This window comes from Varanus komodoensis, unplaced genomic scaffold, assembly GCF_004798865.1.
Source record: "Varanus komodoensis strain SLA01 unplaced genomic scaffold, ASM479886v1 scaffold23, whole genome shotgun sequence".
Classification (NCBI taxonomy): Eukaryota; Metazoa; Chordata; class Lepidosauria; order Squamata; family Varanidae; genus Varanus; species Varanus komodoensis.
Genome location: NW_025335627.1, coordinates 12,658,456 through 12,683,194, shown reverse-complemented (window position 1 = coordinate 12,683,194; position 24,739 = coordinate 12,658,456). Strand labels below are relative to the sequence as shown.

Sequence of the window (24,739 nt, the reverse complement as noted above, 5' to 3'; positions counted from 1 at the left end):
GTCATGGTCAAACCCAAAGTTAAGAGAGTCTCTTGGACAGAGTGGCAAGAAAGCACTGCAGCTGTAGCCCAGGAGATCTGGCTGACGAAAGCCAGCCATGCCCATGCTCCTGCTGAAGCTGGAGAGGGAATGGGATTGTTCAAAGGCAGCCCCTCCCCGGCTTCCCCACTCACGCTGCTGCTGATGCCAGCAGAGTGGGGCTGCCCACAAGCAATCCTACTCTGCTAGCATCGGCATCATCAGCAGAAGAGCGTAGGGGAAACAGAGGACAGCAGAAGCTGCTGCCAGTGTGCATCTGCTCCCCCAGTGCTTGCTGCTGCTGCAGCATCCCCTGGGATACTTCAGAAGAATGAGGGGGAGATGGGTACATCCTCTCTCTGTGCCCGGTCATCTGCCAGGCACAGGGGGCTTTCACCTCCAGTGCATGGGTCTAGGTCCCTGGGGTTTAGCATGCCATACAAATCTGTCCAGTATGTTAGAAAAGGCAGCCCAGGAAAAACTATTTTGAAACGTTAAAATGGAGGTAAGGTGGGGAGATTCACTTAGGCTGCAATCCGGTGCACCCTTACCTGGGAGTTAGTACTATAAAATTCAGTAGCACTTACTTCTGAGTAGATATGTATAGGACTGCACTGGTATCTGGATATATATCATACCCTACCCATGGCTTGAGCAAGGACTGAGAAAGTGGCATCTTGTGTTACTGCTATTTGCATTTTGAACAAAGCACACAGAATGAATAACTTGCCCATGACTATCTGGAAGGCTGCAGCTGAACCAAGACTGGAACCTAGTCCTGTATTAAAAAATTAAAAATGCTGTACTGCACTGAATTGGCTCTCCGATAGGACTATCTACTCCTTTCGTCATGCCCAGAATGCCTTTGCAGATTTTATTTCTTGCACTTCATCCCATCACACCCCACATAAAAGGCCCAAACCATGGAGTTTAATGGAGCAATGCCAAATTACAGTTAATAACATTGTGCCTCCATTGTAGTTCTCCTAGCCTCCTAAAATCCACAGCATATTTCTCTCCAAATAGTATCTATTTTGAAAAGTTTACCATTTTGTTCTGTACAGAAGGAGTATCTGCCTTCCTTATCAAAGTTTGAGGTTGTGCTGCACCAGAGTGTCCCATCAGTACGGCCTTCAGTAGTACATGAGTAGAAAGTTCTGTCATTGTAGGTGAATGGAAAGACACAAGGTTCTCCGTTGGAATTGCCACCATAGAACTGGGTCACCACTTCAAAGCAGAACAGAACACGGTATCAAGATCCCGCCATCTAATTACATACATGTTCCATATCAGGCAACTTGGAGCTAAATCCCTAGCATTTACATAGTACACAATGCTATATGCTGGCAAGTGGCTGGGCTGTCCTGGAGGGAGAGAGACGCGTGATCCCAGGGCCAGTCCCACCAAGGCACCTTCACAGCACTGAGCTCAAGAGCACCAGAGCTCCAGGCTGGCAGGCAGTGGCGGCAGCATCCCAGAGGAGTCTCCTGCGCATCCCCCTCTCAGCAGGTGAGGTGCTTGGACAGGGAGACTTCAGGTGCCTCCAATATCAGATGTTCTTGGCCCACGGAAATAGCACAAGCAATGCCACTCTTAGGCAGATGGTGAACTGTAGGCCGAGTCACACCCGATCAGAGGCCAGATCGACCCAACAACGAGGCCACCAACGCTCTCCTCGACACAAGTCAGATCACTTCTGGTGCATGGGGCAGAAGTGCAGTGGCAGTAGAACAACAGAACAACAAACAGATCCATGCTCCTGAGCTGTATTTCGCTGGTCTACAGAAACCATCCTGATTCAGCAAGGAGCATGTCTGTGTATCTGTATGTTTAGCCCAGGGTCCTTCCTTTCCTTTTATATACCAAGGATCATAAAGGTGCCTCATACCCGTTTCCTGGCAGCTGACTCCATTGCCCACACAAGTGCAAAGCATATGCTGGCTTCCCTGTGTCTTGAGCCACTGCATTCCCGGGGCATACACCATCCCGTTGTCAGTTACACAGTGCCCATAGGGAGCGGGCTGCGGCTGAGGCTGGAAGAGTGCGGTTCGTATGTCTGTGATGGTCGCAGATGCAGTTCCTGCAGCAGGAAACATAAGACCTCTCAAACGCTACAGCAGTCAGTATGGAAGATGAGGGTTGTTGCTTGCTTAAATACATTTTGGGCAGTTAAGTACTCTTCAGGATTCTTTAATGACTCAATTACATATGCAGGATTTATAATGAGAAAATAACATTCTAAAATAGTCTAAGAATCATGCCAAACACTAGATAAAATGACATATTCTCTGAGAAACTTCACCAAATTACCTATCACTTAGCAAAACTTCACAGTCAGTTTTAGATGCCGATTTCTTTCCCCCACCAGCTATGTCACAAGACAGTTACTTGTGACATAGTAGCAGAAGCAATAAGGGGACACAGGCCGTTGGGAAGTGGGGATCAAAGGGGCTGGGCAAAAGGCAACAGTGTGGGGCAAACAATTCCAGCAAAGCTTTGCTCACAGTTCTCACTGCTATGGGCCTGCCACCCTCTCCTGTAGCTTAGCCACTGGCAGTAAGAGCTACTATGTGCTGGCATTTGGGGGCATTCAGCACTATACACCCCTGGAATCCGGTTGCCAAGAGCTTCTGCGAGGCTGAACTTAGCCCTCGGGCTGAAAGAGGCTCCCTGCCCTAACTAGCGCCTTCCGATCCAGCAAGTGTGCGTGGCTTCTTGGGGAAGGGGACTGTAACTAATTTGGAGTCCCAGAATTCCAGGCACGAGCCCCGTGGCACGCCAGGGGAGGGGGGTGATGCTGAAGTGACACGCGGGTGTCACGAGCACAGCCAGCTGTCTTGCTTACCTATGCTTGTGGCCTGCAGGGATGAATGCCTCTCACATTTCCATTCCCCTCTGCCATTCCCTGTGCAGATGCACTGAAGCAGGTTTCCTCTGCTGTCTTTCTTACTCCACGTGTCTCCAATTCTGTAGGATGTCTTGGTGTCCTGATCATTGCACCTGTCTGTAAAAGAAGGGGAGAAATACATAAAGCTGGGGGCTCAAAAAGAAGTAATTTCAGCAGTTGATGCGCTCCAGACATGTTGGTTTACTTGAACTAGTAGAAGTACTTTACCATTCATACAGTCATTTGGGTCTTAAATGGAACTGAATTCATCATTCATCTTTTAGAGCACATCAATCTTAACTTGCTTGCTTTCATAGCAGCTGTGTGTGACACATGCTATACTGATTTTTCAGATGGCGAGTAAGAGCTGTGAGGTAAATTGTCCAGTGGCAGGAGTGGGATTTTAATCTCAGGTCTTCCAGGTACAGTCTTGCACAAGCCTTGCTGCAGCATGGACAATACAGTGGAGGCAAATCTTTCCCCCTAGAAGCATGTACAAATACTATATTAAATGCCTCTTTGGAATGCCATGATACATGCCAATTCCTGGAGTGATTACTTAGGTCTAGAGAATGCACAGTCACAATGTCTATCAAGTTCTGGACCAACTAGATCAAGGTTGCATTCTCCTGGAACTAGCTTCCAAAAATAAGAGGGATGCATTCACACATGTAGGATCAGGTTTTAGTAATTCTTCTGAAAGAGCAGAAATTATGCTGCAAATTACAGTTAAGTGAGGTGGGGGAAGATGAACACAGCAGCAACTGAATGGAAGGATGCACCTGACCCGGGATAAATATGAAATGCTTTCACCCTCAATACAGGATGAAGCCGTAAGAATGTCCTCTAGTTGAGATTTCAGGCTATACTCTTGGGCTGTCCTTTGACTCCTTCTGCAGGATGTTCCAAGACTTTCTCAAGCCCACACAATTACCCCCACACCTGTTAATGCAACCAGCTCCTGAGATCCTACCCACCTCACCATTCACACAGTCTCCCTGGAAAAGAAGTCACCTGAGCTGAGTGCTTCCTGTCTCCTTCCTGTGCTGAACAGCTGGAACGCCCCCCCCCCCCCCGCGAAGTGGGAGTTTGGGAACTTCTCCCATTTCTTGTCATTGGCTGTGGTGGAAGGAGACCTCAGAATCACTCCAAATGGTTACTCAGCACTGCGCTTGGACCACTAAAGCTAACATGTGGGAAGTACTCGAGAAAGCCATGAGATCAGATTGAAGGAATCCTTGTGGGTTTGCCAGGAAACTAGTCTGCAACTTCAAACGGTGCATGTGTGTGTGCGTACATACATGTGTGCCTATGAATGAGCACAGTGGGAAAAAGCTTTCGAAACACTCAAAGCTAGGAACAAGGTCTCCTACAAATGGATCTTGCATGGGAACAAAACCTAGCGGTTTCTTCTGACTGGCTCACAGCTGTTTCCATTTAAACCGGGGAATCTCCATCCTTTCATGCCAGCAACCACAGTGTTCATAAAAAGGGACAGAGAAACTTAACTGAAAAGGCCTGCTTTCTAACAGGGCAATCCTAAGCATGTTTATCCAAGCTGTAAGTGACCCAGGACTCCATGGGTCTTACTTTCTAGCAAGTGCAATTAGGACTGCAGCTAAATCAGGATGTTTTCAGGACCTTATTATTCTAAACAGTAAAAAAAAGAACAGAATAACGAGGGCGGGGATAGCTTGTTGAGGTGCTACCCCCAGGAATCAGCAAGATACAGGAAGGTTTCAGAGGGGCTGTATTAAGCATCCCTGCCTCCATCACCCAAAAATATATTTAGGCATTGTGAGTGGTGGACCAAATCTATACTACTGTATGGACAAGATATAGTCTGCAGAGAGGGTGCCCGACTTAAGATCAGGAGTGGCGTCCCAGTCCACACATAAATTAAATAAATGTCATCAACAAGCAACTCTCAGCCAGCATAATTATGACCCTGGGGAGCAGTACATATAAGAGGAACAGAAATGAGGCTGTTGGGAAGATTTATGGGGCAGCCCTGGCAAATGAAGCTGTTCTTTCTCTACCATTGGTAGTATTAGATTCATCGTTTTCATTTCAGATTCACAGAGCAGAGTTCGTTAATATCTAGAAAAATATTGGAATATTTAACAACACATTTCTGAGCCACATAATGAAATGCATCATCAGTATCAAACCATGTGATCCTGTCTTTTTTCAAGTACTTGCAAACATTGTATACATCCCTACCTTTCCCATTTGACACTGAGCAGTATTTTTCTACCGCAAGTTTCAGGTCAGAGTGAAAGTATAAACAAATTCTTCTCTTTTTTCATTTAAAATTTAATTTAAAACATACTTTGAGGAATTAGTCTATATCAACTTAAGGCTAAAGACGTTTTCAAAACCTACCCAACAAATGGTTTGAAGGACTAGCTATTTCCCAGACCAGATTAAACAGGTTTTACATATAGCCTGAAGTGCCTGATCCTGCCTAATCTTGAAAGCTAAGCAGGATCAGGCTTGGTAGAAGTCTGGATGGGTAACTTGAGTCCTGCACTGAGCAGGTGGCTGAACCAGATGGCCTGTTAGGTCCCTTCTAACTGCATGATTCTATTTAGACAGTGATTGCATTTTCAGGTCACTTTTATTCATTTTTTTTAAGGAAGCTTTTACTGTAATGTTTTCTGCTGCAAATTCCAGAATAAAAGTGGTCCCTAACTATATAAATGGGTTTCTTAATCTATATCTAAATTCAACTACTTCATTGCAGCATTGTTACAACCCCACGCCCCCACCACTCCATGGGACTGCCTATCTAAATGCTGATTAGCAAGTAACAGTGGACATTTCAAATAAACACAAAAGGAAAATTTCCCACCCCCTCCATCACCCAGTCACTTGCCTCACCCCCTAAAGCCTCTCTGGAAGGTCAGGGGACCTTCCTGAGCAATGAGAGACAGACCACAGAATGACTCACTGAAAACTGGGTTTAGATCGTAAAGTAATTAAATTTCAGGAAGGAAGAATCTTTTCCCACTCCTCTGCATAGCAGCTGCCTGTGCCCCATTCCAAATTGACAGGGCCCCATGTGTTCCCCAGTTGTTCCAATCAAGCCAGGGTCTACAGAGTAAATTCCAATTCAACAAGCTCCTTTGTCACTTACTTTTCTGCCAGTACTTTGTTTATACTGTTTTTAAACCATTTGATAGAGCCATTGTGGTGCACCACTTACAGTGCAGGGCTGAAATGCAGGAGACCTGGGTTCTTGTCTCCACTCCACTAGGAAGCTCACTAGAGGACTTGGGGCAAGCCACTGACTCTAAGCCTGACCTACCTCACCGAGTTGCTGTGCAGATACAATGCAGAGGAGGAGGAGGAGGAGGAGGAGGAGGATTATGTAAGCTGCCTTGGGTTCCTTACAGGAAAAAAGGCAGGATACAAATAATTAAATAAATAAATAATGCATGTAACACTAGCATTGAACAACAATTTTTTTATTTAATTTATTTCATTTCTACACCGCCTGTAGCTGAAGTATTCTAGGCGGTTCATATCAAGATAAAATTCTCTAGTCTTCCCTAACCTGGTACCCTCCAAATGTTGCACAATCACTCCTATCAGATGGCCAAGGAATATGGGAATTGTAGTTAAACACATCTGGAAGGCTTTGACTAAGAAGGCTGCACTAAAATCATCATCTGATGATGATGGAGTGACAGTCTCTGGGAGCTGGCATCTGAGGGGCACCTCAGTTGCTTCTGAAACCCACAGATCTATTTCCATCTTCTCAAAAAGCAAAACAAAACAAAAATCCCAAAGCCAATCAGAAAGCCGAATTCAGGCTTCCTGATGAAGGGAAGCAGGGAGGGGCCACCTACTCCCAGCAGGAAATGCACGCACAGAGCAAGCAAGGCAACACAAAGTTAGCACTGAACAGCAACAAAACAATGCTCAGAGCAGCATAAAAGATCCCACCTAAAGCATGCACTGCTGCCTTACATAGGAGTAAGACCCGCAGGACAAACCTTTAACCAATACACCAAGGACTGGTGCACAGTCCTAGACATATCCATTTAGAAGCATTCCCACCATGGCTTAATCCCAGGAAACTCTGTGTATTCTGAGGACAAGAAACGCGGCAACACACACAAAGCGCACTCATGCCAGGCTCTGCCACGATACCCACTTCTGGAGCTGCAGGTAATGCGTCCATTGCCTTCTCCTAAGCAAGTGCAATCCACCATCATCCAGCCTTGGTAGGGCTTCTCCCAGATCTCTCCAACGACATAGGATGTCCCAGCAGCATTATCGTAGCACCGTTCAGCTACAGGAATGGACACAAAGGACAGGATGCTCTTGCTTTAGTCACAGGATTTCATTAAAGAAAGATGAAACCAGATTTCCTTAAATGGGGGGGGGGAGGAATCACTTCAATCATTTCTGCCACAAAAGTACTAATAAATGGGTTGGATAAAAAACAGCATCTGGGGGTCTGATAGGTACATGTCGCCTCAGCATCTCAGTTCTGAAATCTGTTCTTAGTTTTTATGCTGCTGTGAGGCTTGACTTTATGGTTTTACACTCTATTCTATAACTTGTGAGGGTTTTTTTTAAAGCTTTATTTACCAATTTACCATAAGCCATCCACAGAACTTCACGTTATGGATTGGCAGCTGAATGCTGTAAATATCAATAAATGGTAAGATACCAATCAATATGCTCAGGTCTTACAGAGGGGGCAAACTTGTATCTGGGATGTACCACTTCATATTACAGATGTGGCAATTGTGCCATGTGACTTCATACAAAAAGTTATTGCCTCAAGCAAAAAACTATTTGATAGGGAAGGCTTAATCAGAGCACTTTTCCCTTTTATGTTAGTTAGCTAGGTTTTTGTTCTGCCTGTTTTGTTTTAATGTGGAGGGGTTAATTCCTGTATGTGAGCCCTCACCTGCCATTTGGAAGGGTCCATTCCAGATGCAGGCTGATCTTCCCAGTGTCAACTAGGCCTAACTGGTATACCAGCTTCATAGTAGCAAAGGGCATTAGAATCTACTCAGAACTTATTCAAAAACAGCATCTAACCATTATATATAATTGTGACAAAAACCCTATGTCACAATGAATCAAAAGGCCAATGTCTGCTCTAAGAGCTCCATCTACTTAAAACGCAGGCCCCAACACTCGCCGGTACATCAAAGACAAACCAATACGTACCTACTGGTTTGCAAGTCCATTCACCCTTTCCATTGCCAAGACACACACATTCCAACATGTAGCCATCTGTCTCATGAGGCCTGCGCCAGGTATTGCCAATCTTGTAGGACTGACCTCCTTCATGGCAACGATCTGCAAAAATAAACCCAGGTTGCTACCTTGTAACAAGGCTACTGGCCCATCTAGCTCAGGACTGCCTATTCTGCCTGGGTGTTTCCTGGGCTGCTACCTCAGATCCTTGTGGCTACAAGAGATTAAATCTAGGACCATCTGCATGCAAAGCATGTACTCTGCCTCTAAACTACTGCTGCACTCCCTGTAAAAGAGCATCAAGGTACAGGACCATGTAGACACCTTTAGCTAATTCAGGGATCTCCAAGACCTGACACATCTTCACAGGGTAGGTGGCGATGTGAAACTGGCAATTCTCTAAAGGTCCCTTCCCAGGGGAGAGCTGGAGCTGCTTCCACAGTCAGTTATTCCTAATGCCCAGAATGTGGCATTTCCTATTACTGCAGAAGCATACTCAGCATAATCCTATTAATCTGGCATGCCTTATATTTGTGATAAACCTTCTCTTTCCTTGTCGATTTTACAAAGGCATCTTCCATCAGAGGTGCAATACTGCCTTACATTGAAAAGACAAAGCCACTTGCTTCTATTCACACAGTAGTTGTAATCGTGAATAATGTGGCTTGTTTATTTTCTTCAGCGAGGGCATGTTGTGCCTTCTCTCAACTGTTTCTAGCTGAACTGTGGATTTTGCACTTAACAAACTCTTTAAAGCCCTGCAGCCTTAATGTGGTTGCCACCCCAAAACCCCATCGCCTTTGTAGCAGGTAGATATCAACTGCTGCGCGCAGATATCAACTGCTGCCACTGAGCATTTCTGTAATGCACCTCTCCAATACATACTTGCAATTGTGCAGCTGATTCTGCCACGACCAGCTCCAATGCAGGTACAGTCCCAGATCATGGAGTCCTTGGGCCGCTCATAGGTTTCCCCTACTCGGTAGGTGCCTCCAGTGTGCTTGTCGTAGCAGGTTTCTTCCTCTGAGTGGGCAAAAAAGGCTATGTCACCACAACAGACTTTGCAGCTTGCAGATTCTCTATCCCCTTGGTATGTCCTACCACCATGTGCCAGGCTGGTGGTGACAATGCCTAGGACAGCAGTTGGCTGGACAAAAGGGTCTCTGGCCAGCAGGGGCATTGTTGCTTAGATCCTGAGGAGCTAAGAAGGTGATGGTAAGAAGACTAGAAGGGAAACAGCAAGGGAAGGTCAAGAGAAACAGCATCAGAAGGCTGAGGAGACTGCAGGCCGAGGGAAGTAGGGAGCAGTGGAAGCAAAACTGTACAAAGAAAAGGGAAGAGTTTGCAAGCGGGCATAACAAGGAGAAAGACCAGACAGGAAAACTGCACATGATCAAGAAATACAGAGAGCTGTTGGTCACGTATTTACTTGAACTGAATTAAGAGGACTCTTTTGCTCTTAAAAATTGCATGAGTGTTTCTGTATAATTTTCTGGCACAATTTTCTATTTCCTAATCAATTTTACAATAAGAAAGATCTCATGAATGAAATCAAATATATGCTGTAGTCCTTTAAAACTAACCTGAAATTCTGTAACTCATGAGTATGTCTCATTGCACGCAGTGTTGCTTACTCCTGAGTAAACCTATATGGAACTGCATTGTTAATAATCTTTATGGTTCTAGCTAGAACCCAGGACTGCTTGTTTTCTTCTGTGGCATTAAAAGTCATTCTCCTCCTTGAATTCTTTGTGAAAATTTCTGCATATTCTCTTCCTCCCTCACCCCTCCAGTCTTTTCTCCAAAGTAAGAATGCCCAAGTTAGTTTTACTCTTTTGCCATATTTTCCATTCTCTTTTAAAACTGTATCACTTTCCCCAAAGTTTTTATAGTATGTATTTGTCCTTTTCAGACCGTAAGAATGTGAGAGGAGCCCTGTGGGATCTGATCATGGGACCTGATGGCCCAGCAGTCCCTTCACAGGATGGCCAGCCAGCTACCTGCAGGATCCCACAAGCGGGGGGGCTGTGACAGTGCCCTGCTGTCAAGCTCCCCAGCAGCTTCTGCACGCAGGCACACTGCCACTGATGCCACAAGTAGCATGTGGCCATCAGGACTAGTTGCCACCAATGAGAACATTATCCCCCAATCCATTTTAAAGCTGTCCAACCTAGTGGCCACTACCACTTCCCATGGCAGCAAATTCCATAGTTTAACTAGGCACTGTGTGAATATGCACTTCCTTTCATCTGTCCTGAATCTCTTCCCCTCCAGCTTCATGGGATGACCCTGGGTTCTAGTATTATGGCTGAGGGAGGAAAGCTTCTGTCTATCCAATTTCTCCACAGCATGTATCATTCAATTCTTAACATGTTCTGAGACACTGCTGCTCTGAATCAAAGAATCTGGCATCTGCGATTGAAAGAGCAGCCCTGCCAGGTCAGGCCAAGGCCTCATCTGGTCTAGAGTCCTGCTTCCAACACTGGCAGGTCAGCTGCTTCTAAGACACCTTAGAGCTGGACTCAGCCCTTTTCCACTCTATGCCCCAGCAGCTGGTCCGCAGAGGCATGCTGCTCTGCACCCGGAAACTCCATCTTGTCCCACATCCTCACTTGGAAGCCATGTAAGCTGCCCCACACACAGGAGGCAAAGCAGCACCTTTGTAAAGGGAGTCAAGGGACAGAGCTTTCCCGAGAGGGGGGCTGCCTGTCACAACAAATGCTTCTGCAACTTACAGGGAATGTCAAACATTTCCTGGGTGCCATCTGAGTTTTCATCAGAAAACATGAGGGTCTGGGTCATTCCATGTGGACTGGTTGTATGCCCTAAAGTATGCCCCGCCCCACCAAACCTTCACAACTCTTCCAGGCCGAGCTGCAGGAGCGGGCAGGAGGAAGCTGGGCCCTTCCACCAGACCTGTTCTGGAGGCCTCCCTCATGAAGGCAGCTCCTGACACTCTGCTCTTCCCACCAGCAGCATGAATTCCAGCAAAACAGCCAACAGCTTTTTTCTTTAGAGACTGCTCTGTCAGAAGGCAATGGAAAGACCTCTTACCCTCAGGCTTGCTTTCACAGCTGAATCCTCTGCTGCCCCCATAGCAGGTACAGACCAGAATACGCCCCAAGTAACTGCGCTCCCACTGCTGGTTGATCTGATAGTGTTGTCCATTGTCAAAGCATCCCTCTGAGAAAGAAACAGAAAGGAGTGTTGAATTACATTTCCTTGTCTAGACCACAAGTAGCAGTTCTCCAAGCAAGGGGAAGGGGCATGGGAGGCAGGGGTTAGCCCAGGCATGCATGGAATATACATTAGCTCCAGACCCTGCATTCCTTTGACATCCTGAAATCTCTGAGAGAGAATGGAGGCTTTAAGGTGCATGGAAATCAGGAATGGGTTTGACTTCAAAACTGTCTGTCTCTTTTTCACCACGTTTTAAATGAACAGAAATTGAACCACCGGAGGTTTCAAATTCTGGAGCAACAATTTAACAGATGGAAAAGATTGCTCAGTTAGGAGGCCTGATCCAAAGTTTAATGCAAGTCAGTGGAACGACTCCAAAGGATCTGAGAGAAACTTCCTTGGCTCTGACTCCTAGGCAGGCTTATCCTTGCCAAGGTAGGGCTGCAAACTTAGTTTTCTTCCAAGCATTTTCTCCAGCTACAGTTTTACATGAATAGTCCTGCCACTTCCTACAGCTGATGAAAATTAATCCTGTTTTATTTTTTAAACACAAACAGCATTTTAAACCAATATAAATCAGATTTGTTATTTATCTTATTATCAGTTCTTTTCAATAATCTGGCATAAAACATAAATGTAATACAAATTATAGACTACTATACCTTCTCTTAAAACCTAATTCATTACCTTCTCCCAAGCACCCTGAAATGAAGCTTGCTTTTTTACTCAAAAGAAAAAATGATTTGGCTTTATTACTGTGGCCTATTCCAAGTATTTATTATAACGAACATAAAGTATGGCTAGTTACTCCACAGTTCATGCAGAAACACTGTTTGGCTGAGTAATTTCCCCCCGGCTTCTTAGAAGTTCTGAAGTGCACAGCCCAGCAGACCTAAGCTTAGAGCAGGTCCTGCTTTTTAGGAAAATGGCATCACTGAGCGTCCTTCCATAAAAAGCACTATCCTTATTGCACAGATATGACCGTATAACAAAAATGCGTATTGGAGGCATGACTGCAGGTTTTGCATAGTGCTCCTTGAAGGCTGTTATTGGGTCCTCAGTCTGCAAACTAGTTCAGGAAATACATGAACTACCAAATGGAGAACTTGATGTAAGAAAGCAATCCTAACCCCAGGCAATGGTGGAGGCAGTAACTGCAGCTCACATGGCCAAGAGCCTGCCAGCCTGCCCAGAGAATAGCCAATGTATCTGAGGAAAGTTCTGCAGCATGGCAATAGGCCGAGGAATGGGGCATTCCCGGGATCTGGCAGCCCCCTGTTCACTGAATGTAGTGCCCCTTCATTTCTCTAACAGGCGCTCCAATCATGGCAGCCTAAAGCAGGGATCTTCCTTTCTATTGATTGAGATGGGAAGGGAAATGACAAAAATATAAATCGACCAGGAAAAACCACATATTTGAAAAAGCCAACCCCTTCTCCTGGTCTGAGGGCTGGGCACAGGAAATGGGCCTCCCCTCTTTTACTTCAGATCACTTGACCATCCTTTGAGCCCAGAGGAATACAATGGGAGTCCCTTAATCCTGAAATAGGATTTCAGCCTTAGTCAGGTCTGGGTTTGCTCACTGTCTGAATGAGAGTCTGGCTGGAAACTCTATCCAGTCCACTTTGTACTGCATGGAAAAAGGGGAGATATAACTAGATTAAACAACTAACTTCCCCTCACCCATACTCACATGGGCAAGTTAAACCAGCCCACTTGAAAACTTCCCTACTGTTTCACAGCGTTAACAGCCAGGAAAATTTTCCCTCATGTCACCCTGCAACTCCCACTTCAATTTCCCTTCCCAGTCTGGGAGGGATTAACTAGAAGCGCCCTTGCACACGCTTTCCTTTGGGCAGAAGAGGTGTTCCAGGGGATTTGTCTCCTTCTCACATTCTACATCAGTTATTGATTTTCTCTTAATTTCTGTGGGTTGCAAAGCAACAAAATAAATTTGCTAGATGAAGTCATTTTTTTAAAACGGTAGGCGAAAGACTTTAGCAAAAGTAATCGGACTCCTCCAAGGTTTATTCACACCTCAGCACAGACAGAGGCGGGACTGCCAAATGTTTTGTCTTCTAGTGGAGACGCGTTACTGCAGACCCCCCCCCCCACCCCCGTCACAGACAGCATCGTCGCAGGGCGTCGTGCTGGTGGACCTCGCTTACAACCGTGGGGTTGCGGGTTTCTCTTTTCTTTCTCTCCCTTCTCCTCTCTTCAGTTCAGAACTAGAATAGGCAGGTCGGGAGAAGACGTTAAAGAAGGCACATTTAGGATGTTCTCCCAAGCTGCTCAGGCATAAGAGAGAGACGCCCGAAATCCCCAAAGTTGTTCTATCTTCCAAAGTCCTTTCTTAGCACAGTGCAGACTCAAGAGAGCTACAGTTGGAAGGTTCCGTGAGAAAACCCTCAGCCCGCTGCAAGTTTTCTATCTCCTGCGAAAGTCTGGTTCGCTCTTCGTGAGCGCCCAGATCTGAGGGCCCCTCCAGCGCTCCCTACTCCCCGCTGCGTCCCAGCCCCTCTCCTCGCAAACCGTCCCTGGCCAGCACTACTCACGTTTGCTCTGCCCGGCTGGCACGGCAGGTTGGACGATGTGCTGCTGGGTTTGCCTTTTGGCCTTTTCCCTCTGGCGCGGCGTGCCCCAGACCCCTGCCCCCAGGCAGAGGGTCAGCAGCACGAGAAACAGCCGCTTCGGCGGGCTGCGGGGCATCTTCGAGAGCTGCGGGGAAAACAAACAGGGCTTAACAAAAGCTGCCCTTCACTTGGCAAGCTGGAGGCAAAGCCGCTTCATTGAGCTGCTCTCCGCGAACAGCGGGATGGACAAAAGAGCGCGCCCGCCGCGTCCCTTACCGCGCTTCTGCTGTTGCTCCTCCTCGTCGCGCGCAAACCTACCCGCTTGCGAGAAGGGCAGATCGCCGGCGCCGAGGGGGCTTATATAGGGCTCCTGGCGCCAGGGGCCCCCCGCCGAGGCCAAGGCAAAGAAGCGAGGGAGCACTCCGAAGAGGAGGGGCTCACCGGGGACACCCCTTTTGGAACGGCCAGCGGCTCTCCAATTGGCCCGGCCGGCTGATGACGTCACGGGGAGTGGCATTCCACGCCAAACAAAAGATGCCCTTTAGACGGGCCGGGAGTTAGAGGGGTTCTGCGGGCAGGAGCGGGGGTTCGCTTCCTGCAAGGCAGGGGACACCTTGGGGATGGCAGCCAACCGGCCGCATAGGGACCTCCCAGGCTTCGAGCGCGGGGCGCGGGTAGGGCAAGAAAAGGCTCCGAGGTTTACGGAAGCCCAACCTCATCGCTTCTTAGAGCCAGAAAGGTGAAGCGCGCAATCCTGCCAAAATTTGACACGGTCACGCCCCGATAGGAAAAGAGTCAAGTACATCATTAACCACTCATAGCAATCGCTGGAATATGCAATGCATTCATAACGCTTGTTCAGAAGTAAGTCCCACAGCATTCTCTGGGGGAGTGTTACCAAAGTCCTGTGCATAGGACTGCAGTCTCAACAGTGCTTAATTCTGACTAATGTCCCCCTCCCCCTTACAGAAGTACATTCGTTCAAGACTCTGTCGCTGTCTTGTGTGCTTTTCCATAGTCCGTTCTGCCCTGGTTGCCTCTCCTTCTGTGCTGCCTTTTTCCACCCTCGACATTCTCTTGTTGAGAATGTGGAATGGATAGCTGAATAGAAAAGCTTCAAAACAAAATCCACAATTTGGAATACGGACAAGCTTGAACAGAAGTTTGAAAAGTTTTAGGCCAGTGTTGAAGGAAAGGTTCAGGGTTCAGTGAGGACGGGAAGAAACACTCATGAAGCTGTTTCAAACAACTGTTCATTGATTTTGGGATGAAAAATAAAAAAATAAGCATTATTAACACACTCCAACAATTTAACAATTTATGTTTCAACACTAGTGGCTCAAGAGAGGTCACAAATCATACTTAGTTTGCCCATGGCCAGACCTGGTTTTTGCAACTTTTTGCCCAATCCAGAGATCCAGAAAACTTGCCTACAATTTTGTGTGTTTTGGTTGGTCCTAATAAAAAATTGACCATTAATTTTGGAACCAATAAAAATTAAAAGAACCAAAAGTGTTGTGGCACCTCAATGACTAATACATTTATTATGTTACAATTTTTGTGGGCTAGTGTAGACCATAGTTGAAGTTGAGGTTAGGGGCAAGAAATGAAATGAAAGGGAAAACTAAAGGCAATAGATAGGAAAGTTCTGAAATCTGAAAATTTTTCATAAGCTGCAGTACTTCCTGGGGATAAACTATATTGAAATGAATTGTATAAACTTACATAAGATCAGCTTGTTCATACTATATTATTCCACATGTAACCTTAAAGTCTGTGAAACAAGAAAAACAGGTTGTTATAATCCTTTTGCAGAATTTTGATATTATTCCTTGAAGAGCACATCAAAAAAATGAATTTCCCTTCAAAAATACATAATGAACAAAATGCTGCTGCAGGATCATTGGCTTTAATTTAATTTTCTCTTGAAACCTGTGGATTAGATACATTGCATTTTACCGTTACTTATTGTACACACGACTTTCTTAGTGTCAAACAAAGTAACTGGTTTGAACCGTTAATGTAATATTTTAAAAAGTTTATATAGTGTGACAAGAAGCCTTGAGTTAATGACATGCACAGTGAAGCCCAACATCCACCAGGCTGTACAAGTTCCTAATTTTTTTGCTGATTCATTTGTATGAACCAAACATAGTCAGTTGTCTATTTATGGCCACTGATGCCACTAATAATTTCTCAATGAAAGTTAGCAAATTTGTCTTCCATTCAATCCTTATCACATTATTGTTAATGGATATGAATGAACTATGTAAAATAGCTATTACTGGTTTAGTTGGTCTTAAAAGTAATGCAAACTTTGAGTTACCTAGCATTCTTCATTATGTAGAATGCCTGGGTTGTGCAGGAAACCAAGAGAAATCCCCCCCTCATATTTCCGTCCCCATAATAAGTAACCTTCGAGAACTTTATTGTCTACTTTTAAAAGGTTGTTGAAAAAGTAATTGCCCAAGCACTTGTAATTCATTGTTTTGAATAGCAACAACATAAATGATCAGAACAGATTTCTAACATGCCATTTTTAGGATGCTATTAAATTTCCAAGACTCCTGCTCTGTTACCACCCCTCAGTTCAAACTCTCTTTTTTATTCCCATTTTATAAATAAGAGAACTGGGATTTTGATATGTCCTGGTCAGTGCAGTGAGTAAATAAAATGGTCAAGTGAGTGACATTTAAACTTGTTGAATGGGGGATAAAATAATTGTCAAAATCCTTTCCAATATTTTATTTGTCCTAATAAAATCATTTCCACTTGTTTTTGCCAAATATGGCATCATCTGTAATATCTGCCAAAACAGACATGTAGACTAAAGATAAATATGCACTGCACCTTTAATTCAAAATTAAATGCTCTTTTGAAAAAAGAAAGCTCGCTCCTTCCTTGTGGGGAAGGAATTCAATAGGAAAATATATCAGTATTGAAAATGTACCTGCTACTGTCTAGTAGTCCAGTTTTGATTTGATCTGATCTGATCTTTGCTCTGATTCTCTATCAAGAACATGGCAGTCAAGGTGGCTAAAGTGGCTGGAGGAGCATTAATTACTTTAAAACATTTTTATTAAATTCTTCCTGCTGTTGCTAAGAAATGAACAGAATGTGTAGCTGTGTACTTTACAAGTTTTAAAAAGATTAGAAGTGAATCAGAATCAATTAAAAGTAGGCACGGTAAAGCGCTCATGGACTATTCAGCAACAGAATGTGGACGCCTGCTCTCTTGTTCTCTCTAAAGATCTAGTTTGGTCCCAGTTTTCAGCACTAAAATGTCAAACAATCCTTTCAGGGAGATTTTCATATAAAATGATTTGATAAAAGTCTACATGCGAGGCTTGAGATACTCACAATTCTTTCATAGAGACAGCATTGAGTAAGAGTAATAAAATTCCAGTTCTAGTCTAAAATGCAAATATATGGAAACTGCTAAATCTTTAAGTTGCAGTATCAAATAAAGGGAAGTTTTAAACAGCATTTCCAAAAGACTCGGTGTTTTTGCTTGGCTTATGTTAGTAATTCACAGAAGATTAGTTTAGTGCTTTCCAAGTACACTGACTTCTCACTTCTTTATATGACTGGTCTAGAATGAAATATAACCTCTTGGGTGTAAATAGTGTGAATTAGATATCTTTCACACAATCACATGCTTGGTGTGAGGGTTTTTTTAATTATTTTTTTACAAAACATTTACAAACAACTGGATCAAGGACTAAAATAATGCTCCATTCAGTGGGAAAAACACCCAGTAATAGCTTTCTTTTTCTTTCTGAGCAACATTAAAGTGGGATTTTATACTATTTACTGCTACAGTAAAATCAACTACTTACTAGGCTGGTCTCAGAAACTGCTGGATCTATGTAGAGCTGTCAGTGAATGGTACATGGCAGCTTCTCAATGAGAAAGGGTCAGGCCCCAGGCCGATTCCACCCATTCATGCCAGCCATTGGATCTTCCATGCCAAATCCATTGCTTCCTGTTTCAATTGAGCCTTGTCCCAGTAAGAAGTGTACCCTAAGATCTGGTGTATTCCTGCATCTGTGCTCATTCTTCTGTCCTGCCGTCTGGTTTGCCCTTGCCTGCTGGGTCTTCAGGCCTGGCTACTAGCTTGTCCCATGGAGCCTGTATCTTGCCCTACCCCAGGCTGCTCTCTGTGGCCCTGGCAGACAAACTCAAAGGTTTTCTTCCTCTGATGGAAAGGTGCTTCCCTGATGGAAGACAACCTTTGGATTTGTCCAAGCTGCTTTTGTCAGTGAGAAGAAACCTTTGGAACCAAGCTAGACTAGCAGCAAGCTAAACACCAGCACAAGAGCAAGACTATAAAATGCATGTGGCAGCAATCCCAGACTAGAAGTTTGCTTTGGAAGGCACAAAATTACATTAAAAATCAAACAATGGAGTGGCTGTTCTCTGTGATATCACTTGTGCTAAAAATAGGCATAATACTTGGCAAGAGGTCGGTTTATTATCTTAGTAATCCATAGAGTGGGGGTGGGGAACTATATTGGCTCTGGGGGCTAGATTGCCCTCTCCAGGCTCTCCCAGGATGGGCCCACCTGCTGATGCTATCGAATGCCTTGCCCCTGGAACTCTTCCAGTCAGTGTTTAAGCAGAGAGCTGCCCTCATGCATTTTTGACCTTCTCTGTGAGAAGAAGGGAAGTGACAAGTGAAGCACACTTGTCCAGAACTCACAATGTTGTGGTCAGCATTGATGTGTTCAAGTCCTTTACTCCAAGTCTCGAGCTGAGTAAAGTCTCAAGAACCAGCGTTAACAGAAAACAGGGAAGGGGTGTGTGTTTGTGGCAGGGGGGGTGTTGGGAGACTTGATACCCCTCTGATTTTCCCATCTGCACTTCTCTTAGTGATGCACTGAAGTCCTTTACTTCTACCACAATTTATTTCAACAAAGCTGTGCTGTTATTTGAATTTATCAAGAAAAGCTTAGAAAAACAACTTTCTCCCTGGATATGCATGAGAACAAAGTGGAGGCAACATGCAGAAGCACTGTTGCTCCTCCTGCCGAGGAGAGCAAACTGGAGCCTTCCCCCTACACAGGTAATCCCTGGGTTGTGGACAAGTTCCATTCCTGAGAATGCCCTTATGTAAAATTTATATGTTAGTCAGATCACATGAGTAAGTCAGATGTTTGCCTTAGTACGAGTATATGTATATCTTTTCCCTTTCTGTGCATATAAAACCCTTAAGAAAAACTTCCATATTCACTAAAATATCTTAAACACAATACATTATTGCAATAATGATAATAACTACGGGTACTGAAGAGCAGGAGAGAATCTGTATGTGTGTAGGAATACAGTATTGTAAAAAAGAAATAGTTCTTAAAACAGTTTAGAACATTCTTTCAAATCAGTGTCTTATAGAATTAAGCTGGTTCACTTGCATTCTTGCATAGATCATAACAAGGTCATAAATATGAAGCATTTTGAGCACTTTAAAGTACTTTATGTTGTTTGTTCTGAACATATCTGAGTTGCTCTGCTAATTTACCATAAGCTATAAGATTAATAAAATGCCACCATTCCAAACAAAACCAAAGGTAAAACAAAACAGGGAGAATAATCAGAACTCTCTTTCTTGCTTTGTATGTAATTGGGTACCATTTGCAGGCCTGTTGGCTACTTTGGAGAGGATCAAGCCTGCCAAATTCTACTCAGACAGGGTCTCTCTCTCTCTCTCTCTCTCTGCTGTGAATCCAGCATCATTTCCCCATCTGTGACACGGGAATGCTAATACTGATCTAGTTCCCCTTTAGCATTTGCCCATGTAACCAGGCCCTCAACTGCTACAAGGACATTTATGATCAGAAAAAGAAAATGACTGTGCAAAAAACCCTTGAGGCCTACTTCAAGACAGCGACTCCAGTGGTAACCCACCCCCACCTCCTTCTCCAGCAGTACAATCAAACCCTGCCCCTCCAGCACCAGGTCCATCTCCATCATTATCAGTTAATGTTAGACTTAATGCTACCTCATGTATTAGGAAGTTATGAATAAAAACAGGATTTTAAAACAACAACAGAGGAGTAGAGAGAAGTCATCTGGGCACCTCTGCTTCTGTTTTGGTGGTGCTGTTTCATCCTTGAGGCCCTACATGTGCCCTGACACTGTTTTGGGTACACTCATGCCAATGCTGCAGAACCAGAAGCTGTGAATATCTCTAGGTAATCTCCATCTCTACAAAAAGCATGAATACCTCTAGGGAACTAGTGGTCACCGATGATGTTTCACCAAATGCAGTGTGTAGTTCCCTAGAGATATTCATGGCTTTTCGTTAGAAATATTCATGTAGGGTTTATGGCAGTCCACGCATAACCCAGGGATTACTTGTATCGCCCCCCCCGCCCCCTTTTTCCTCTCGCTGCCTCCTTCCCACTTCCTCCCCCATGCCAAAAAGCTACTTGGTTGTAAAACTATAGAAATCTTGGGTAAAGTCACTTTCTTGTTGTTCCCAAGTTGAGTCTGAGTGGAGTCGCTGATGTGACTTGAGTCAGACGCAGAAGCAAGCTGCTCAATTTGAGTCCCCAGCACTGGTAGTCAGATCAAATGTAGCAGATCAAATCTGGGTCCAGCCATAGGAAAAACAAATTCAAATTCCTTCTTGGCTAACAATTATATTTACAGGGGGAACGTTGGCAAATGCTTAATTTGCTGCAATGATTTATTGAGAACAACAAATGGGTGAAATTGGAATTAGAAAGTTCTTGCACAATGAAAGTGCTATAGAGATTTTAATTCTTACATTACTTTTCCCACCTATCTTCAGACATGGGATCAACACACAAGAATTCATCTTTGCTTGCCTGCTTTAAAAATTGACAACCATGGCCTGGCTATTACACTATTTCACAAACATTGTAAAATTGAGCAATCCTTTGCATGTCTGCTCAAAAGGATGGTTCAGCTCAGTATGTCTAGGACTGCAGCCTTATTGCATTCCCCCCAATGCCCTATTTAGAAGCCCATGTTCACACCACTCAGTCGAGGTGGGAGATTAGTCTGCTCCGCTTACAGCCACCTCTCCCAAAGGAAATGCTTTCCATCAATCATTACCCTGCACCAAAAGCCATAATTAGATGATTGCTGTCTGCTGTTAGACAGCAGCTTTTTCAGCTCCCTGTTTCAGGAAGTATATTATGTCTGCTCTGCTTTGGACTTCTGGTATTTAAATAGGATCAATCATGTTCCTGATCCAGTAGGGTTAAAAGTAGCAACCACTTGTCTCTTTTCTAATGGGTAATGATTAACCTAAAGATTTAACTACCTTTTAGTGGTATTTCCTGGCCCTTAGCTGGAGTCGCAATTGCCCTCCATTTCATTTGGTTGGGAATTCATAGGCTTTGGGTGGATGGTCAGACTCACTCTTGAAAACATTCTCCTCATCTCTTTAGATTCCTTGTTTATTCTAGGAACCACCCTGGGCATACTTGGGATGTTCTCCTGACTTGCCTTGCCCAATAGGATTGTCTGCCAATAAAACTCTCACACAGTATGACAAATTATTCTCTCTTACTCACAGTGGACAGTCTTTATTTACTTGGGATGATACATGTGGGTGACGGGAGCACAATTTGTTCCATTGATTAAGCTGGTCAGGATTGCATCAATTCCAGGCAATATTTTGGGCAAAATGAGCCTGAACTCCCACGTATGGTTTTCCTTCAGAGATAATATCTCTTTCTACAGTCAGGGAATCTACTTGGCTTTTGCTCCAACTGCTCAGGCTCTTTCACTCCCCATTTACAACCATTTCTTCCCTTCCTGCTGTGCATGTTGTGAACAGCCCTTCCAACAAAGACTGGAACACAGATCACAATACTTGACAGGTGTGCTTTAGTTCCTCTCAAAGGGAATAGAAAGAGTTATTGAGCAACTCCAAAGCCAAACATCTTCCGATAATTCCTGTAATGCTGTTTCTCCTTGGAATCAATGTTAAATCATTATGTGGTATCAGAATCAAAGCAAACTTGTCACTGTTTTTATTTTATTTATTTATTTATGTTCACTTTTATTGAAAAATGATATAGATATGGACAGACGGACACCCACACCAAAATGTCACTGAGGGCAATTAGTTATACATTTCTAGGCATATTTCTGGTGGTAACTTTTTTAGTCTACACTACACAAGGACAGAAAGAAATTCTATATGTTGGCTCACACTCATGAGAGAATGCAGCCTGGAAAGGTGGGGTCTAGGTTGCTTGGATTGCATAGCACTTGGTTTCCACTGAAGACCGCTGGTATGTCAAGTCTCTTTCCCCATTCTCCTGGTTTTGACACCTAGAGTTCCATGGCCATACCCCAAAACCATAAAAGTATTGGATTGTTACCATCAGGCAAGATTAAAGGTGGTCTTCTCCTTGTTTGCTTTCAATTCTTTTTAGCATATTATCTGAATGCTAGGAAATGTAAATCTGGTTCTGGGGCAAGGCAGGCTTCTGTGTATGTCTGAAATGAAAAAAGCCACAGGAAATTGTGCAATGATTGGGCAATCAACATTTTATCTGGCATTTTGTTTTTCTCCCCCTCATGTGGTAATCTCATTGCCCCAGGATTTCTTCCTGTGACACAGCAAGTCTCAAAATGATCCCTGAACCAGCCTTATCAGATGTTCTGCAAGGTCCCCTGTTGTGAACTGGAAATGAAACTCTGAAAGATCAGTGCCTGGCCTTTCTGCATTTGCTGGGACCTGGCAAGTTGGTCCTAGTCTGGTCTACTCAAGTGGTCACTCATAAGGGAAATAGGTGTAAATGTTTATTGGACTGAAATGGAAACCTGCTTGCAGTTTCATATAAAGATTATCTTATCCATCCATCCATCCTGTAGGTTAATTAATTCCTATTTCCAGTTCTTCCCACCTGAGATAATTAACCCATGATTTGCAAGAGCTAGCTTGTTTAGTGCTGTGTTGCTTAGTCCCTAAAATAAGCCAGTGTTCTGGGTTCACACATCACAGTAACAACACACAAACCTGGCTGATCATACACTCAAAATTTGCCGTTTCATGGAAACCGGGTCTATATAACACTTTTGCCTGTGCTTCCTGTACATTATTTTGTAATCTACAAAACCCTGTAATGCAGGTAAATATGATTAGCCTCGTTTATTTAAAATAGTTATATGTAACTTTCCATTTAAAATCCCAAATCAATTTAGAGCAAATTTTAAAAGATATACCACTACAGAAGTTCAATAGTATTATGCCAATTTGAGGACTAAGAAAGCCAGGATATACAGGTAAAGTTTTAACAACTGTGAAAAGCTCATAATGCTCAGTTGCTGATTATTTGTGGGAGGGAGGGGCACATTCCAGGTAACTCCCATTGCCAGGTTGCTCCCAGGTGGGACCCTGCAGGATGAGGCATGGCCTGCTCTGAATATTGTTGTAGTTAACAAGTGGTTAGGGGAAGGCAGCCTTTAGGTAACCTGGGACTAAGCTTATATGTCAATTTAGGGAATCGTATTTCAGTAATGATGCTAATAATGATAATGCCTTGAACTTGGCTCGGGAGCAAACTAGCAGGCGGTGCAAAGGTCTCGTATGTGTGCAGCGAGGCATCCCACCCAACAGCTGCCCTTTAGCATCCCACATGAGCTACAGCTTACAGAGCAGCCTCAAAAGCAGTGCCTACATAGATACTGTTACAATAGTCCAATCGGAAGGTTACCAATGCATGGATCACAGCATTAGGCTGTGCCCGTGCAGGAATGGGTTGGCGTCTCTGCTGAAACACTTGAAGTACCCTCGACCACAGAAGTCACTTGGGCCTCCGGTGTCCATTATGAATGCAGGAGTATCTCCAGATTGTGTACTAATTGTTTCATGGAGCATCCAGGAGACATTAAACCTAATTTCTGGATCCAGGAAACACGTGCTCAGATTAGTGTTGCAATGGAGCTCTACTGCATCCAGTTCCCAAACTTCCTGTCATGCTTGGCCTTGTCTTAGGAAGTGAGCTGAACCAAGTCCACAAATGCTTGTGTGGAGCCCCAGTTAGGCAACCAGCAATGAATTACAAGAGCTGCAAATCAGACACACAGAAGAGGGATGCTGCTTGTGTAGTGACCACACAGTTGCCCCATGCTTGGCAGATTCACCAGGATGTCAGACTCACAGCCATGAAAAAGCAGAGCAGCATCCAGGGAGCTGAGCCCAATGGATTCCCATTCCCAAAATGGGTTTTCTCACACATTCCTAGCCCAGAGAAATAAAGCTGAGTGTCTTTGGCTTGAGTTGTGACACCTTGCTCCAGATGACTTCATCTATATGTTACATAACAGTGGGGACATTGTAGCACCCAACAGCATAACTGCTAGCGTCTGAGTTACAGCCACCAAACAATACTCTCTGGAGCCTGCCCAGCAGGTAGAGGTGGAACCTTTGCAAGACAGTCCCTCAACTCCCTGTCCACAGAGCCAGTCCAGGAGGGCAGCATGGCCAGCAGCAGTAAAAGCTGTTGAGAGAGCAGGTAAGAGTGACAAGGCTGTCCTTCCTCTGTCCTTCACCTCATAAAGGTCATCTGTCATCTCTGGGCCAGACTGAGACAGTATCCCCCAGGAACACTGACAGCTGGGTTGTCACCACCCGCTCAAGCACCTTGTCCCGCACACTGCATTTGTGATTGGGCTTTAGTTATTATCAATCTTGGAGCTGAATGAAGCCTATCTGAGGAGTTCTTGAAGGGCAGCAGGCCCCAGTCCATCACCTAATGATGCACTTGCCGCTCCCTGGGCCCAGCTAATCAGTCTTGATAGTAATGTAATTGGTACCACTGCAAGCAGCTTATCCACAAATGTTAGATCAAACTTTAGCAAGAAGTGGTCTAAC

The 24,739-nt window shown here is 44.4% G+C and overlaps 1 protein-coding gene across 9 annotated transcripts in view; it reads right to left on the bottom strand.

Annotated features, from left to right (window-relative positions):
* FN1 (fibronectin 1) overlaps positions 1 to 14,272 on the bottom strand; it is a 79,791-nt gene extending 65,519 nt beyond the window's left edge. For all 9 annotated transcript variants that reach the window (XM_044431718.1, XM_044431719.1, XM_044431720.1 and 6 more), the window contains exons 1-9: positions 14,158 to 14,272; positions 13,864 to 14,026; positions 11,183 to 11,311; positions 9,014 to 9,151; positions 8,099 to 8,230; positions 7,068 to 7,205; positions 2,864 to 3,022; positions 1,907 to 2,098; positions 1,066 to 1,245 (exon numbers count right to left, since the gene is read on the bottom strand). In XM_044431718.1, coding sequence (XP_044287653.1) covers positions 1,066 to 1,245; positions 1,907 to 2,098; positions 2,864 to 3,022; positions 7,068 to 7,205; positions 8,099 to 8,230; positions 9,014 to 9,151; positions 11,183 to 11,311; positions 13,864 to 14,017 — 1,222 coding nt within the window. In that variant the 5' untranslated portion in view covers positions 14,018 to 14,026; positions 14,158 to 14,272. The remainder of the gene's footprint in view (positions 1 to 1,065; positions 1,246 to 1,906; positions 2,099 to 2,863; positions 3,023 to 7,067; positions 7,206 to 8,098; positions 8,231 to 9,013; positions 9,152 to 11,182; positions 11,312 to 13,863; positions 14,027 to 14,157) is intronic.
* Positions 14,273 to 24,739: the final 10,467 nt, after the last annotated feature.